At 47.9% G+C, this 17,770-nt stretch overlaps 6 protein-coding genes across 6 annotated transcripts; 3 read left to right on the top strand and 3 right to left on the bottom strand.

Annotated features, from left to right (window-relative positions):
- Window positions 1-338: 338 nt before the first annotated feature.
- On the top strand, window positions 339-1,467 carry N7520_000977 (uncharacterized protein; the record flags this gene model as incomplete). The annotated part of the gene is made up of 3 exons (XM_057134912.1): window positions 339-414; window positions 477-755; window positions 809-1,467. The coding sequence occupies 3 exons, from the start codon at window positions 339-341 to the stop codon at window positions 1,465-1,467; spliced, it is 1,014 nt and encodes a 337-aa protein (XP_057000848.1).
- A 485-nt stretch (window positions 1,468-1,952) lies between these two features.
- On the top strand, window positions 1,953-2,843 carry N7520_000976 (uncharacterized protein; the record flags this gene model as incomplete). Its single annotated transcript, XM_057134911.1, has 1 exon — window positions 1,953-2,843. One exon carries the CDS (start codon window positions 1,953-1,955, stop codon window positions 2,841-2,843), a length of 891 nt encoding a protein of 296 aa, XP_057000847.1.
- An 852-nt stretch (window positions 2,844-3,695) lies between these two features.
- Window positions 3,696-5,371, bottom strand: N7520_000975 (uncharacterized protein; the record flags this gene model as incomplete). The annotated part of the gene is made up of 3 exons (XM_057134910.1): window positions 3,696-4,742; window positions 4,802-4,881; window positions 4,939-5,371. The coding sequence occupies 3 exons, from the start codon at window positions 5,369-5,371 to the stop codon at window positions 3,696-3,698; spliced, it is 1,560 nt and encodes a 519-aa protein (XP_057000846.1).
- Window positions 5,372-7,365: 1,994 nt separating this feature from the next.
- atg2 (uncharacterized protein) lies at window positions 7,366-13,925 on the bottom strand (the record flags this gene model as incomplete). The annotated part of the gene is made up of 4 exons (XM_057134909.1): window positions 7,366-7,383; window positions 7,434-8,360; window positions 8,411-13,651; window positions 13,764-13,925. 4 exons carry the CDS (start codon window positions 13,923-13,925, stop codon window positions 7,366-7,368), a joined length of 6,348 nt encoding a protein of 2,115 aa, XP_057000845.1.
- A 2,032-nt stretch (window positions 13,926-15,957) lies between these two features.
- N7520_000973 (uncharacterized protein) lies at window positions 15,958-16,304 on the top strand (the record flags this gene model as incomplete). Its single annotated transcript, XM_057134908.1, has 2 exons — window positions 15,958-16,191; window positions 16,245-16,304. 2 exons carry the CDS (start codon window positions 15,958-15,960, stop codon window positions 16,302-16,304), a joined length of 294 nt encoding a protein of 97 aa, XP_057000844.1.
- Window positions 16,305-17,119: 815 nt separating this feature from the next.
- N7520_000972 (Zn(II)2Cys6 transcription factor domain-containing protein) lies at window positions 17,120-17,722 on the bottom strand (the record flags this gene model as incomplete). Its single annotated transcript, XM_057134907.1, has 1 exon — window positions 17,120-17,722. One exon carries the CDS (start codon window positions 17,720-17,722, stop codon window positions 17,120-17,122), a length of 603 nt encoding a protein of 200 aa, XP_057000843.1.
- Window positions 17,723-17,770: the final 48 nt, after the last annotated feature.

The raw sequence follows: 17,770 nt of genomic DNA, 5'->3' as shown, positions 1-17,770 counted from the left end.
ACCCTAATGGGATAGCACAGACACCAGACTATCTCTGTACTTACTATGTATACCGGTTACCTATCCTTTCTCTTATTCATTCTCCTCAGTCCCTACTTAGTATTTTGATTAGTTACACAATCGAAAGGCTTATGACATTAACCTCAAGCCACTACAAGTACCCAAATCATAATACTCTAACATACTAATGCAGCCCTTTTCTTGTCAATTTCTTATATCGCCCAATCTTGCGACAAAGGTGGAGACGGACAAATGCGGACGAACGGACGAACGGACGACAAAGGAGACTACGTAACTCGAGTCGAAACCTCATCTTCGAAAAAATCAAGCAAAACAAAATGGTGACCCTTGAAGCCATACAGAAGAATAACTCCAGCTTGAAGGACTACGGTCCGAATCTCGTGGCAGTGTTTGGTACTTCCATTCCACTCATGGAAACGAATAAGTTGATAGAATGCTGACATGTATGTCTCCAGTCGGCGGAACCAGTGGAATTGGTGAAGCAACAGCTCGTGCATTTGTACGAGACACTGTATCATCAAGGGTCTATCTCGTCGGCCGCAATGAGACCCAGGCTTCTAAAATCATCGAGGAGCTCCGCCAGATCAACCCAGACGGCCAAATCAGCTTCGTAAAATGTGAAGCCGCACGCTTGCGCAGTGTCGATGAAGCTTGCAAATCCATCCAGGAAAGGGAAGAGAAAGTGAACTTGCTGTTCATGACTGCTGGCATAATGACGACCAAGGGGCGCGATGGTATTTGCACTGCATTCTACATCCAATACGGCATTCACTAATGAGCGATCTAGAAACCGACGAGGGGTTAGATAAGAAGCTCAGTCTTCATTATTACTCTCGGATGCGTTTCGCAATGAATTTACTCCCGCAATTGACCAAGGCTGCGACAGCCAATGACTCAGGCAAAAAAGGCCTAGGCGATAACCTGTCGCGTGTTGTATCTGTCCTGTCAGCCGGAAGTGAAGAGTCTCTTCATTTAGATGATCTCGATCTCAAGTCCCATTACTCACTCAGCAACTGCGCTGGACATGCCATCACCATGAACTCCCTGTTCCTGCAGGAGCTCGCGGCGGTGTATCCTGCCACCAGTTTTATCCACGCCTACCCTGGCGGCGTAAAGACTGGTCTTATGCGGGAATTCAACCCAATTGCTCGAGTAGCATTCAATGTGTTGACAACGCTTGCCAACCCGTGGATGGTGCCTTTGAAGGAGAGCGGTGAGCGACACCTGTACGCCTCGACTAGTCCACAATACCCGCCCCAAGCCTCGGGCGACGGCGATGTGGCCACTGGGGCTGATGGCAAGAGTGGCAGCGGTGCGTATCTTCTAAACTGGGATGGGTCAATCACAGGCAATAAGAAAGTTCTTGAGGCGGCACGCCAGAATGAAACGGGCAAATTGGTGTGGAAGCACACTCTGGGGATCTACACGTCGATCTGTGGCAAGTGATGCACGTCGCCGTTGTCCTCTATGTAACTCCACTCATATTTTGACTATTTCAGTTTCCGGAAGTTATTTTCTTTCTATTCCAAGGTTGAGGCATAGCACAGATGTATGCTTACAACAAATTTAAATAAAAATAATCACAGTCACCAGTTGAAGGCATTCTTTCAAATACCCAGATCACGTGCATTTGCCCCTGGAACGGTAATCCGGCAAGAGAACCATGGATGAAATCTGTGTATTTCGTGTTTGTATTACAGTATCGGAAAATCTGTCCATCCGGCTCAGCAACTCTCAGCGTTTAATGGATCAAAGTAAATTTTCCAAGAGGCAAATCGGATTTTTCCACTCCGCCCGGATATAATATCGCTTTATGCGCCCTGCCGTGATCTGTACAGCCAGACCGAAGAGTCTTGCTGCGGATTCGAGCGCAGGACAACTCGATTGAAAGTCATCGAAAACCAACCCCCTTGACTCATACATTCGCCACCATGTTCGAGGACTTCTCCTTTTCCTCGCCTTCATCACGGCCAGCCCGCTTGGCGCTTAACACAGAAGACCGGTTCATGATCGATGGAGACAGCAACTTGATCTCGCCGCTATCATCTCGCTGCCCATCGCCGACATCGCACCGATTCCGCACGCTTTCACGCTCGCGATCCTCATACTTTCGCTCCCAGCAACAACCTCCAACCTCAGTGCCCTTTCCTTACGAATCAAAGCGTCTCTCCATCGCAACTCTCACACAGAAACTTCACGAACATACCCTCCAAACCCCCAACGGCGAATCCTTGCCTGACCGCACCCGCTTTGCCCATGGGAGACGCTCCGGTCAGTACGCAGGTTATGTCCTCACGCCACCAGACACAGATCATGACGACGACGGCCTCACTTCCTCGCCATCTCTTTGCTCAAATCCAAGTCCAACCTCTATTCCGCCAGACTTCCCCTCGCTAGACTGGCCCGGTCCTGGTCCCGGTTCCGACCTCCCGCAACCAGACCTGCTCAGCATCCGCAGCCAAAGACAGCAGATCTCCCAATTACAATGTAACCAGGGAGAAGTCGATGCTATCCGCCGCGCAGCTGATGATTCATACCGCTCTATTCCCTGTGAGGACGATTGCCACCCTAGCTCTTTACCGCCACGGCCCTCGCCACGACGGCGGGCTCTCACGCAGCACCGCAGTAGGTTCGGGCCTGCGGAGCCCCTGGAAGCGCGTGGGAGGCGGAAGAGTAGCTCGGGCGCTATTCAGTCTCATCGGATTGAAAAGAGTCATCATCCTTTGTTTGCGGGGCGTGATGCGTCGAAACGGAATGAGCAGGGGCTGAGGCGGAAGAGTATGGTTACTGCGGCGCTGGCGTCTGTAGTGGAGAGGCCTTGATTTGGTGGTCTGGTCGGCATTTGACTTGTTGTATATATTCCAAAATTGATACCCGTTTATAGACTGATGAGTTCTTTTTCGAGTTGACTAGTACATAAGGTTTGTTTTATACTAAACGCGTCGATCTGAATCTTCGACCATCTGCACCTTTGAAAAACAAGATATTGGCTTCAATAATCGCATACACCTCCCTAGTGACGATAATGGTTGGGACAACTTCGTTTTAATCGGCGACTTTCCAAATGCAAAGAGCCTGGATGTATTCCAGGGTTTATATTGGTAAAGAATTAGGCAAATGTGAGAACCAGGAGGCTGTCCGAGACATATCTCTTCAGCCCAAATCTAGAAATATTCTTCAGAACTGTAAACGAAATGCTGCATGATCCCGCAGCCGATCCCAAGTCCTAAGCATCAAGTAAACAAGATATACAGTAAATATCTCGAGTAATCTCAAATCGGTCTACGTGATGCGCATTTCGAGATGTACTATACCGGTGCAGATAGTGGATCGGATAGATTTAACATTTGTGACTGGGAATTCATTTCCAGTGGATTATTATGGGTTTTGATATGGGTTTTGATATAGGCTGACCCTGTTATCTTGGCCCTGGAGTTCTGCTGACTTTCGAATTTACATGACATTAGGAGTATGAGATCAGTAGCAGTCGTTCAGGAAAGTATATCAGAATATGATTTGATTATCCTCGTATCAAATCCAGTGATAATGGAACAAGTCTCAGACTCAATCAAAGCGAAATAAAAGAAATAGATCGAAAAGTAAAAATACAGGAAAGAAAGAAAGGAAGAAAGAAAGAATGTCGCCATTCATCATGATATCATATCCATAGGCATTTAATTCCCAGAGCGCCAGCTGAAAAACTTGCGCAGTCGCTTTCGCTGCTTATCGCCTTTTTTGTCTCCAAGGGAAACAGAGCTCTGGAACCTCCGCTGCAAGTCGTCTAGCCCGCGAGCAGGATGCCCGCGAAGGCCCATGGTCTCGGCGTTGGCCGCGGCCAGCACGGATTGTACATGGGGGTCGAAGTAAATTGGGTCATAGGGGTCGTGATCGTAATGTGGGGAATAGGCGGGAGACATGGTGTTGGCGAGATAGGTGTTGTATGGAGAGGTGGGGATGCTTTCGTTCGGGTTTTCGTTTTCATGTTCGTTTTCATAAGGAGATGGTGGGAGCTCGAGGAAGATGCCTCGGTCTCGGCCGTCGACCTGCGACCATTCACCATTGGCGTAGACTGGGGAGCCTGGCTCGCCGATTTCACTTTCGCCGGAATAGTAGGTTGGCGGGGACGATGATGGTGAGTTGGGTTCAGAGGGTACTTCCTCTCTTTCTTCGAGGCGCTCTGAAATGGATGCCATACGTGGTCGTGGAGATTCCCCTATTATATCATTGGGTGATTGTCTTGGCTCGTATCGATCTGAGGACCAGGGGTCGTGTTCGTATGTAGAGTAGTCGGATAATGATCGGATCCTGTCGTGCACTCCGGGTGACGAAGAAGGGATATCGGCAGTTTGCCTCTTGGGCGTAGAATAGCCAGATGAAAGGGATGTAGTATATAACGACTGTGAAGAATAATGGGATGGTAATGATGCATCCGTAAACTGGGAGAGGGAGGCCCGATCCAGTCCCTGATCTATAGAAAAGGTGGAAAGTTTGGAATCCCGAATTTGGTCCGAGAAGATCGAACAACTATCGACGTCTTCAATGAAGGAGACGATCCGGGCAAAGTCGAGGGACCTTCGCGGGTTCAGGATCTCAAAGGAGGTCCCGCCATGCGAGATGGTGGCGGCCTGGGTGGTGGCCAACATCGGATCAGAGTTCTGGGGGCGAGACAACGGCGAATGTTGAGCCTGTCCCCGCGCCTCGAGCTTCTCGCGGAAAGTATTCTAGAAAGCAGGTCAGACTAGGTGGGCATTGAGTATTTATCAAGGTTTCAGTTACTCACCAATCGTTTCCTGTTTGGTCTAGGACGGGTCAGATGCTCCGAGACAAGATTCACTCGTGGCCCCTGGGCAGGAAGCGCACCTGCAGGTAATTAGACTTTTGTTTAATTTGATGCTTTATCTCTGCATATTCACTTACCGACCTGCAGCTGACCAGATTCTGAGACCTCGTCTTGCTCGCTTCGCAGAGAAAGAATACTTTGCGAACACGACGGCGACAATGGTGGAGGGGTTGAGGTTACTGACGACGAAGTAGATACTGCGTATGGAACGGTAGCAATTTCAGGTAAACTGTTCAAATTGCTTGTTCCTGTTTTGCGCCGTATGGTTCTTTCGGAACGATCTACAGGATCGTCGAAGCACTCTGCAGCCTGTGCAAGCTGCTTGCGATAATCATGGAGAGAAAGAGTACCGGTGAGGCCAATTGAACGAGTAGGGAGTGCGTCTGTAGAAAGGGGTTCATGGTAGGTTGCATTGGCAAGGTCCATGGAAGATAATGAGCCATCCAGCAGCTCATTATCGTACCAAACCCCGAAGGAGTCGGTGGACAGAAGCTCGTGGTCCTTATTCATAATTCTAATCTGCAATTGGTTCGAAAAGATCGGCTTTTTTGAGGGGTTCGTCTCCAACTGCCTTAGCGTTGTGACATATCTTCTATAGTTGATGATCCTAACGCCCGAATTCTATACATCCAATTAGTTCGGAGGGGAAGAAACTTAAAGCAAGGGAGTATCTCACGGTTCACCAGTTCGCCTCACCGTCAATGCAAGGTACATCGAAATTTGAAGGAAGAAGCCAGTGGTAGTAAGTTGATTATAAGAATTTTTTTTTCCATTCAATGGCCGGTAATCAGGCTCATAAGTGCCTGTTTCTTGTTCGGGTTTTTTTGCGCGGAAAGATCCACTCAATTCTCCACTTGAGTCTCGAATCCTCTCGGTCCCCGCCTGGACTCAGGAACGATGGGTCGAACCAGTGGTTCGGCACTCATAATGGCCTTATGTATGGCACTGGCTGCAAATGAAAGACGTCACCTCCCCGCGAGATCCGAACTGGAAGAACAAAGGGGAAAAGTCGGTGTCTCGTGCATAAAGTCTGTGCCCTTTGAGGCCTGATGTTGCCCGAATATCTTTGATCGTTAAATTCGTAAATCCATTGGCTTTCATTGGAGCAGGAGAGTTAGAAATGACATGCATTAGAAAAGAGATTACTAGTATCTGAACATTGTTCGCTCATCGTCTGATCTTAGCGGCATCTTAGTTTCACTAAACCCGTTCCACCCCTGGCCAATCACCCGCATGATCGGTCACTTTTAACACAGACCTGGCCCACACGCTACTTTCAGTCAACCACTAGGCGGGCAGAATGACCATCTTGCCCTCGGGGCTGAAAGAAGGCGATGACTTGGGCAGAAAACCCTTACAATCACTTGGTTGGCTGTTATTGATTCGGGTGGACATGTGGCGGACCAGAGAAAACCCTGCACGTCGTCAAATGGTGATGCAGTGTGGATCCACCACACCCTCAGGGACTGGGGCTTCTCCTGCAGAGTGTTTACCAGGCAGATTCTGATTTTGGATCCATGGATCAATCAGTCGGCGGAAACTCACGAGCTCGTACCTGAAAGTGCATGATTCATGATACATCAAACGGGTAAAAATGGGCGACAGATCGACAGGCGTACAGGTACAGGTATCACTGCGCCTGCAGCGGCTTAGATTTAAAACGTCACAATGATATAAATATGCGTGTTTATATGTACCTTAACACTAGTCTAATATATTCAAATGATCTACTGATCTGTTCCTCAGTATGTAACTTCTACCTCGGGTATTCAGGAACGAGAACGTGGATTGCCACCGTAAAAAGCGTAAAAAGTCGGGACCGAAGAACATTGATTTAACCAAATTATTTTGGTTCCTTGGGTTTAAACGTTTGTGCCTTGTTACTTTCCAAGACTTCCAGGATTTGAAAGGGATGTACATAATCCAAGGCTGTCAGTGCCGTGGATATGTCTTCACCCAGTGTCGTCCAGATATAGAAAGTCAAGGGTTGATCTATTTGAAACTTCACATGAATAAAACGATCGAATTTATACAAATTTTCATGATGCAAAGCATTTGAATATTGAATACTACAGTACCCTCTTGTTACATACCCGGGCGGTTTTTAGGCGTCCAGTTTACTACATAAGTCAGCGCTCACAGGGCACTCACATTAAGACACAACATCAATCAATTCGAAAGTTGATCAGACCGACGCAATATTTTGAATAATTTGAACATGTTTTGAAGGATACCTAGATAAAAAACTCAAGAACAGTTTAATCAGGTAGCAATCAACATTCAAGTATTCAAACTGGATTCATAATTTCAAAACTCCCCTATCATGCATTTATAGCAGCAATTTAAGGTTACATGCATTGTCATATCAGTCCAACGGTGGTATCGTCGCAGCAAAGAATGGAGTATATCTACGTGTCGCAAAATAATAACAAAGAAGCAGAAAAGACCTTGGAAACCTTGGAATGAATCAGCTTGCACATGTGGCCGCGTCAAAGGGTAACATCTCAGTGACGTTTATATTTCTGCAATGCATTAGCTTTGTTTCCCAGATTGATTCGATAGCACAACTTACATCTTCCATTCTGCGTCTGTTGCTTGGGTCCAATGTATTGCCTGCACCAAGAAGTGTCTGTCCCACTGCTTTGGAGACACCGATCGCAGGTCGAAGAATGACCGTCGGTGCACGCCTCCAGACGGCCTTGGCGGCTGCCTTGGCACTGCCGCTCTCGACTACCTCTCCGGGCACGGCGACGATGGCATCACGGGCCAGGAGAAGATCACGTTCTAGACCACGGAAAGCACCTCGTAGACCCTGGACTACGCCGATCGGTTGGTCGGCGTAGAGAGAAATCTTCTTGGCCTCTTCTTCGTCTTCTCCCTCTTCGTCAGTCGGGGCGGGGGTAGTGGGAGATGTCAGCAGGTCTTCCGCACCCTGTAGGACGGTCTGGGTGCCGATGGCAAGTTTGGCACCTAGCTTCACCAACTCGTTAGAGGTGGTTTTGGCGAATGCTAGTGCTCCCTTCTGGATACTGCGCACGATGCGTCCGTCCTTTCGATATTCGCGCATCGGAACGACAACAAGATCCTTTACACCGCCGCCCACGTTGACCAAAGAGCGAATGGGCGCGAGGCCGGCGAGCACACCGGGTAGCTGGTTCCGTTTGACATCTGGCATCCAAATGTCATTGAGCGTAATACCAAGACGGTCGAAACCGGACACGCCGTAAATGATGACATGTCGTAGAACCATGTCGGCACCATCGAGTACGAAAAAGTTCATGAACTCAGTCGTGCGACCCGATCGGAGTCCAGCGTAGTCTACCCTCTTGGGCTTGAAATCCAGCTTGACTTGAATAGCATTGATTTCCACCCGTTGCAAAAATGGTATGTCCCCTGGAGTGCTGGAAGGTTCGACAGACTCATCTCTAAATTCGAAGAATCGGCTCATAAACTCCAAAGCATCTTGGTCGACAATCAAACGGATCGGCAGAACAGTAGCCTGTGAAGAGTCAGAATTGATAAAACAAGAATCAGGTAATCACATATTACCTTGAGAACGATCTCAGACGCTGCAAGTTCTGGAACGGGCTTCACGGTCAGTATTTCTAGATGAACCATGCTAGTCCCACTTTCTCTCTCTCCCGCCTCGTGCATGTAGGTCGCGAACTTCTTCCACGTCGAGGTCGGTACATGGTCAAATATTTCCAGATCCCGTACCCGCACATCCAAAGAGCTTTGTGTCTCCCCAGAGCCGGGTGGGAACACTACCAAATCAGCACAAACACCCTTTAGCTCGAACGTCATCTTGTGTTGTTTGCTCCGGTTTAGACGTAGCTTCTTCTCTCTCTCTGATGTGGGCCGACCCTGGCGGCTGGTAGCTGCAGTCACCGTAGTGGTTGTTGCGTAACTTCCGGTTTCACTGGCAAGATCATTGATATCCCGATTAATCTCACGATGAAGCTCTCGCGGGTCCTTGTTCGCGGGAATTCCAATATAGATCGAGTTGAAGAGGAAGTCGCCAATGACTGATTCTTCTTCATCGTCGGCATCTGGGGACATTCGGGAAGCTCGTGCTCTTCGCTCGGTTGCCTTGGTCTCTACGTCCTTCACTGCCTTGGAAATGGTGTCTCGGGTTCGTTGCCAGTCATAGCCATCAAAAAGATTCCAGATGACATGCATATCTCGAACTCTCACACGGAGAGGACTGCGCTGTAATTTCTGGTCATTAGAAAGACCGTATGTGTTGTGAGTTGAGTCCCATCGATGAGCGGTCCCGCCAACGGCAGATTGCTTGGCAAAATGGTCCTCCTTGAAGTCCAATTCCGTTATGCTGGACGAAATTTGATACTGAGAATGGAAGCTGTCTAGAAGTTCATTTGCATCGAACGCTCCAGGACTCCCAGTCCCCTTCTGCCTGCCAGGATAGAAATCACTGACATATTCAAGTTCATCACTTAGTTGGCTCTCTAAGTCACCTTCATGAAGATTAGCTTCTGTCTCGCCATGGTCGGCTGGCAAGCTATCGTCAGCCGAAAACGCGTCTCCTGTAAACGAGGCCAGCATATCTTGGAGTGGCATGACCTCCGTTCTGTACTTTGCGGTAACGCTCGGTGGCGTGGGAGGCTGAAGCCCGTTGAGAATAGCGATGAGAGTTTGCGTGGAATCTGCACATGTTTCAAGTATCAACAGATCATCTCTCAGCTCAACATCTAGCGACTTTGCTCCATCTGCTGCAAGTTGCATTACTTTCACGACAGCCGTCGCTGAGGATATGGTCGTCACTGGAACGTAGCCTTGGTCGATATAGGCCTGGACCTGATTGCTCTGGATGGCGGCCGATCGACGTTGGTGGAGATTATCCGTCTGGCCGGCATTGGACACATCATCGATTATCATAACGGACGCTTTCCTTATATCAAACAAGGCGTCCGTCGACTCTTGGCTATGCATCGTGCCACTAAATTTCGAGTTTGAGAGAATGACAAGTCCCTTGGATGGAGAATTGCGCGGATTCAGCCCAAGAACGCAGTCTCTAAAAACCACGGCAAGATTCGTTGTTTTGGCGGACGTTTGAGGTGTACTTGACTGTGGTGGTGAAAGACTTGGAATCATTGTTGATCGTGTAGACTGCTCAGCAAGATTGGCGATTGACTTCGCCATCTCACTGGCGAAGTCTCCACCAGTAATCTCGCGACCGAGTCCAAGGAATGCCATGATCGAGGGAATTGTATACTCCACGCGAAGATGATGCAACTTGATTTTGATGGTGGGATCCATTTCGTCTGGGATGAATCGTGCCATGAGAACAGGGTGTCGTGGCTGGATTGGACTTTGATTTTTGCTAGGTAGGAGTGCGTCGCCCACGAGTTCTTCGTTGTCATTCCGGATAAGCTTTATTGCACCAACCTGAGTAGCAATCAGAGACGGCATGCTTATCCAGGCGGCCTCAAGGTTGGCAAGATGAGCATTGACGTATCCGACATCTCCGCCTACATGGACTTTGAAGTCAAATTCGCGGACCAGAGACAGGGTCAAAATTCCCGGCCGATCGTCCTCTGGTAGATACTTCGTGACTGTGGATAGTCGACCAAGCTCTGACACAAGGGATGACAGAGGGGCCAAGCCATCGATGCTAGAAACGCTCGTCTTCATTCCACCTATTGTTGTGCGAAGGACAGAGCCTTGTCGCCTTTGCCGCAGGAGCGTATCCACCATGATATCATCTTCATCGTCATACTTATCTTGAGATGGAGTGATAATGGTCAAAAGACGATCGAGATCAACTTCCTTGGGTTCAAAGAGGAACTCGACCCGAATGTTGCTCAGAGTCACCTTGGCCGGGGAATCAGAGAAGTCATCAAGAGGAAGTGGCCCAGTCAGTTGCGCCTTGTCAATTTGTGCACCAATTCCCTCAAATCTACTAACAATCTTTACCGCAGTTGTGCTGAGATTTAGATAATGCGTTTCACCGGTTACATCTAGTACAACCCCGCCAAGTCGCGCATTAATCTTCATCAGGGCGGATGACAGCTTTTCTTTATCGGGAAATTGGCTTGGCGTCTCGAAATGAACACCACGCGCGCGTTTTTTCTGGGGTTTGTGACCCCCTTTCATCGTGGAGGTTGACGATATAGAGCTTCCCAGTTCAATAATGGTGCTCAATCCACCCATCCAGCTCAGCACTTCTTCTAAGCGTTGGACGTTCAGATTGAGATAAATGGGGAGGGTAGATATGTCAACTTTCACAGAGTCTGCCATCTTCACCATCGAGAAAGAGATATCGCCTTGAGATGGCGTTGTGAGATCTCTGGTAGATTCGCGCATCTTCAGAGACTCATTAAATGATACCAGATCATCAGAAGCAAATCCAAAGCTGAATTTAGAGATGCCAAGATGGAACTTTGTTCGTTTATCATCCGCCGACAGGTTTGCTTTCAACCCAGATGCGGTCATTTGGAGAACTATCTCTTCCATATTAGTGTATGGTTGTGGAAGAGAAGAAATGTCATCGTTAGTTGAGTAATGGTGTCCTGGTACATGCTCAACAAACTTGATGGAAATGTTGTGGACTGTCAAACTCAAGGGCAACTGCGAAGAGGATTGGTCGGCTGCAGGTGGTTCTTGGCGTTGATCTTTCTCTGCTACATCAACCATATGCGATATCCTCTGGCCCGCCTTGATCAAAAGCCAGCCAGTAGCCATGTCAAAGTGAGTGGTGATTGAAAAGACTTCAACTTCAAGTTGGCCAACGGTGTCCGTCTGTGCAGCTTCTGGGCGATCTGCCTCAGCAGATGTGCGAGACTCGAGCGAACCTCTTTGAAACCTAGTCGACGCGTATGTCTTAGAAGCAAACATGCTCTCTTCCACACCATATGCAAGATCCGCTGAATCGCCTTCTGTGCTATCAAAAGATGTCCGCGTTGGTGTATGATCGCCTGCTTCTTCTTCGCTCGCAGCGGATGGTAACCAAAGATGAATTATGTCAATGCAGAGAATGGGCTTCTTCATCTCACTTGGCCTGTGTAATAAAGGTGAAGAGGCCGTGGAATATCTGTCAGGCAGTCTAGATTGTGATCGTGTCTGGTCTTCAGCGGACCGCTGTTCACCGAAGTAAGAATCCGATGGAACAGTCAATTTCGGTGTTGATGCCATCGTCTCATCCTGAGTATCTTGGCTAGACTCAATGTCATCGTTTATTTTGGACTCCGAGTGATGCATAGAGCTATTTTTCAGCTGTCCGCCATCAAACGAGTCCCAGGCGCCTGGCAAATCTGGCATGAAACTCTGTGCTGTACCTTGGCTCATAGCACTCATATATAAACTTTGTGCTTCGTCATGAGAGAAATATTGAGATTCGAGAAGTTCTGCACCAGGGGTTGCTGGTTTTGGGTTCGCATCTTCAGAGTTGGAGAATGAAGCAGACATTTGAGACAGTTGTTCAGAAGTGTCCACTTGCCCTATGGTCCTTTCTTCAATATGGGAAGACCAGTGTGTTGACCGGGTCATGTCGTCAGCTGCGGATTCTTGTTGGTTTCCCGGTAGCGATTCGAAAGCTTGATACCCACGAAGACTTTCTGGGTGCGTATAAAATTGTTCAGGCTCGAAATGCCCATGATCTTCTGGCTCCTCATTGCCGTTAAATGAATGGCTATGAAAAAGAGCACTATTGGGTAACTCATCTACTTGCTGATCTGAATGTCTCATTTCAGGTGACTCCACATCAAAGTCATCAGACTGAGCGTCAATTACCGAATCCAAATATCCAGGGTTATCGTGAAATGGATCATGGTTTCCAAAAACCTGAGAGTCATCAGGATAGTGACCGATTTGGTGATCTGCCTCAGAATCTGCATCTGAGAAACGTCCATCGTGAGAGAATACAGCTGAGACGTCCATTTCATTGCCGTCAAGACTAGCACGACTAAATGCGGGCGGTGGGTCAAATATAGTGGACCGTGTCATGGCAAGCGCTGACTCCGAGCCAGGAGAATCCAATAGAGGGGGTGAGGGTGCTCTACTTGATGCCTGGCTCTCTTTCGACTGCATTGTGGTGGTCGGAGATGCAGGTGCGGTGAATCGTGAGTAGTTGGCGAAGACGACTGGATCTGATACAAGGCCAACGCTGATATTGGTCAGCGATATCAGCCGCTTCCCCTCTCGAAGTGGCAAGGGCTCATCCGGGCTAGCGGTGAGTCCAGAAACCCCATGCACTTCTATCTCTCTCACACTCAATAGCCCTGCGACAAGATCTGGCTTGTCTTCAGGCTGTCTCTTAGAGGGGGCGTCTTGCTTCAACTCCATATCCATACGCACAGAAACATCTTTGATTTTCAGCTGCAACCGATCTGCCACGCCTTTCAAGAACCCAGCGACAAAGCTCGGCAAGGAAAGTGTATCACTTCCGAGTCCAAGTTCCTCTTCATCGTCCTCAGTAAATGACGGGCTTCGTTGGAAGGCATGGGATTTTGATGAAAGAGCGGCTTGAAGTTCTTCTTTTTCTTCCTTGGGTTCCGTTTCCAGGAACGACTCAGCGAGGTTGGATGGTGTCGGTAGACTCTGTTCCTCCGCAGATCCATGTAACCCCAGGGCAGATGAGAGCTGGGACCTTGTTTTTCCATGCCTTCCCGTTGATGGTTCATCCGACAAGCAGCGTAGATGCACATTGATCCCGTTGACGTCGCAGATTATCCCACTACTGTAAATGTCCGCTGGAACGGTGATCCTGAGATACTGTATCCGAGCACTGAGCAGTTCGCATGTCGGCGGAAGGTTTAAAAGAGTCGCTAATTTCTATTGATAGATCCGGTATGTGAGTAATCGATGTTCTGGTAGTGTAACAGGGGTGATCGACGGGACCGACCCCCCCGCATCCCCAAGGTAGTGATTTGTGGTTCTAACTCACCTCTAGCTTCAAGCCAATATCTCGCAACTCCACGGTACTTCGCTGCCCCCAACGAATCCCCAGGTTGTCAGGGTCCAAGGCCTCGGTATCAACGAGCCCAAGGCGGGACAAGGCATATTTGAGCAGTCGCTTTTGAAAAAATGATGGTAAGAAGTACGCCATTTTTGAGAGCGCAAGGTCGCTCAGTTATGCATGGGGGGGTATCATGGAGCAAGAAACATTATAAGCGAAAGATGAAGTCCCCTTGAGGGAGTTGCAAAGTAGAGAGGTTAATGACGTGCGGAGTGGGAGTGGGCAGCTGATAAAGGCGATAAGTGATCGACCCAGTCAGGCGGCTCCACAACTTCAATAGTACGTGTAAACAAGATAATGGTTCCAACTGTCGGATTCTTGGGCCTTTTTGCCCCGCTCACTGATTAACTTTTTAAAATCTTCCAATCCCGGTCAACTTGGGAATCTTCTTTCAATGCACCTTCGAGGGGCGACTATGCGTGCTTGTGTGCTTGTGTGCCTTGGTGCCTGACCAGTAATCTTCTGACTAAGTCATGCCTTAGGCATCTAGGCCAGGTACCCCGGATTCTCTACGCTGATATGGCAATTCCCATCACGTGATTTGTAATACAGTCACGTGATACATTATCAGGCTGCACCGTAACAGGGCAATGCCCCCTTTTTGAATCAGAGAGGCGTCCTCTCGAGCAGGTCAAATCAGAAAAAGGGAGGACAAGGGTAGAAGCGTTTGTGGGAAAGTAAAGACGTTAAAGGGAAAATTAAAATTTCAAACAAGCCCCTCCATTAAAGAAAAAAAAATAGACCCCCAACTTCCAAGCGCCACGTCGTTATCATACTGCGACGCTAAGCTCCACTTTCCGCCAGCTTGGTTTGCTGTGTTCACTGCCAGAAAATTTGACGAGTCTGCAATAACCTTCGGGCCTGTTTTCTTTTGCATGAAAGTGATCTGCAAACTGCAGACTAAGTATTGAATGATAGCGGCACCACGAGCTATTAGGGGAGTATTAGATCGTCGCCTTGCCAAATGACAGTCAGTGCATGCGTCGGAAAACTTCTTTAACACATCCTGGTATCTGCTGCCATAGCCGAGCGACTGCTGACCATTTCAATGAACTGGTATCAAAGAAGGTAGATTACTGGATAAAATAGTAAGTAGGAGACTAGGTAGGAGACTAAGTAGAAGAATAAGTAGGAGTCCAAGTAGGAGATATAGTAGGGGATATAACATTCGAATATAATACCTAAGTACCAGGCGCTACGCTAAAAGTTTCTGTCCTTATGGCCGCTACTCGCCCCTGTATGCCTGGTGAATAAGCTTCTTTTCACTCGCTTTTAAACCTTCTCTTCTTTTCACCCTCATCTATATTACTTTTTTTCACCTTTCGATTCTTTTTTATTTAAATGGAAAGCACACCACTGACAAACGCCGAAATGGGGCGCCTGTCGCTAAGCGACGACGCACTGGTGACTGGACTGGCGAATTTAGCAAGCCCATTGATGCAACTTTCTGGCCTGTACCAAGGCTCGCAACGGGCTATATGAGCTGTCTGCGATACCTCGCACCCCAACATCTACTATAGATGATACGGAAAACACGATGCAAACCCCCAGTGTCAAATGCCTCGACTACAAAATACTTGCTTGAATTTATGCCGAATGTGGGTTGAGACAAACGATCATCACAACGCACAACCATCCATAGATATCATTTTTATGTCATCGTCGCAATACGCATTACCCTCCGACATTTTGAGCAGATTGAAGACATTCATTCGAGAGAATGGAATGAAATATATCCTCTTCATGAGTGAATGTGACGGCTTCTTGACCATTCCAAATCACATCTGAGAGGTGTTAGACTGTGTTGCAGGTCTCGAATGGACGTTCGTCGTGTGCCAAGGAGATTTGATGGTGGATATCAACGCGGAGGCTCTCCGAATATCATGGCGATCAGCGAGAGACCCTCTCACGAGCCTTTCGGGGGCAGAGAAATGGTATCACAATTCAATTTTGAAAATCAATAAGGAGAAGGCCAAATGCTCTGCTGCAGGAATTTCTATGAGGACATTCACACAACGCCGTAATGTCTTTCCACGTAGCGCTGGCTCGGCTCAAGAATTAAAATACTCGCTGCTTGAGACGCGCTTTCAGGACCTTGAGGCAAAGTACAGGCAACTTTGTGATGAAAAGGAACGTGTTGGCATGCTCTGTGCAACTCAACGTGAAACGATTGAAGGACTCAGTGCCGAAGCTGCAACACAGCATGAAACGATTGCAAGACTCAATGCTGAAATTACAGAACAACGTGAGGTTATTGAAGGGCTTCTACAATCTCATTCTTCCTATACGCGTTGCGTTCAGAAACACCGCAGTGGGGAGTTGTGAGAGAGCTTCTGCCCCCGAGCCACTTGATCTGGTAAGTCATTACTATTCCTATATTTTGTTACATAGGTACTAATTGATCTATAGGAATATGTAACTGCGGAGCTCCTCAGCGTTTCATTGCCCTGTCTTGACTACTATGTATAACCTTATCCACACGATATAATAACTATCAGTATGAACTTAATATACTTGATACTATATGATAAATCGCACGATTATTTTGATTTTTCCAACAGAATATATGTGGCGTGATATATGAAGTTGCTTCAAAGATAATATTTTGTAGTTTCTGCTTGTCACATATGGCCATGCACGCTTCTTGTCATCCAGGTGGAAGTGACACACTCAAGATCACTGAAATAATCTAAGAAACGCAAGCGTTGCTGATACTCGCACTGGTATTAGAAAAGCGGTCGTGCGATGGGAACGGCGATTATTCCGATCGTAATCTGAATTGCTCGGTAATTGCCAGGGGTCCCGATGTCCATTTCCGCGTTCACGATGCAAATGTCGCTCCTCGCGTCATGACGGCCCTGAGGATTTCTAAGGAAGAATGTACAATAATTGATTTCAATTAAGATTATATAAAGCTAGTTATACATGCGTAACATAAGTCTTGAATTGCGGCATGATTAGCAACTGATATTGCAGGTTTCAAGTTTCTTGAAAACGTAGATCTCTTTCCAGATCCGCTGCCGAGTAAAACCATATTTGATGTGGTATACAAGACGCAATGTCTTCAAAACTGCTCGGCGGGGTCCAGAAACTCGGATCAGGTTTATCCGTTGGGAGGGCCTCGCTCGATTCGCCAGCCCGGTCATTAGTGCGTCGAGCGATGGGGATACACTTCACGCCGGCTCGCTCACATGCGCGGCATGGTCTCTGTCTATCGCATCGCCTTTTCCTCAAGTGACAGTAATTGCAGGCATGAATACGTGGTAGCTTCTTACACTTGGTGTTCAGAGGCTCATTTGATTCGTTGTGTAGATGATTCGTGTCTTGCAAATTGAATAGACGCGTTGCGTTACAAAGGCATCACGACATGGTACCTCTGGTGTCTGAGGCACAAGGTCTTCAAAACTGCTCGGCAAGGTCCAGAAGCTTGGATCAATTGCATCCGTCGGTAGGGCCTCACTAGGCTCGCGAGTCAAGTCAACAGCGCGTCGTTGCTTAGCGATAGACGCCCCATTTCGGTATTTATCAATTTTAGTGGTGATACACTCCACGCCATCTCGTTCACATTCGTGGCATGGCCGTCTTGCATCACACCGTATACACTTCGAACGACAGTTATTGCAGGCAATACCTAGCCGCTTACGCTTAAGTTTTGGACACACAGTTGGTTCGTCCATGGTCCAATTGTTCGAAAGTTCGTTATACAGAGGGGCAATGTGTTGCAAAGGAAAAGGCAGCGTTGTTTCGAACAGATCTGGCTTTGCAAATAGAAAAGACTGCGTGGTGTCGAACAGATTTGGCTTTGCAAGTAGGAAAGGCAGCGTTGTGTCGAAAGAGAAGAACGATCTTGAGAATGGATCCGGCTTTGCAAATAAGAAAGGCCGCATTGCGTCGAAAGAAAAAACGATCCTGAGATCAGATCCGGCCTTGCAAAG

Source organism: Penicillium odoratum (assembly GCF_028828045.1).
Source record: "Penicillium odoratum strain IBT 22623 chromosome Unknown utg000001l_segment0_segment0, whole genome shotgun sequence".
Classification (NCBI taxonomy): Eukaryota; Fungi; Ascomycota; class Eurotiomycetes; order Eurotiales; family Aspergillaceae; genus Penicillium; species Penicillium odoratum.
The sequence above is the reverse complement of the archived record's forward strand: the minus strand, read 5'-3'. Positions and strand labels throughout refer to the sequence as shown.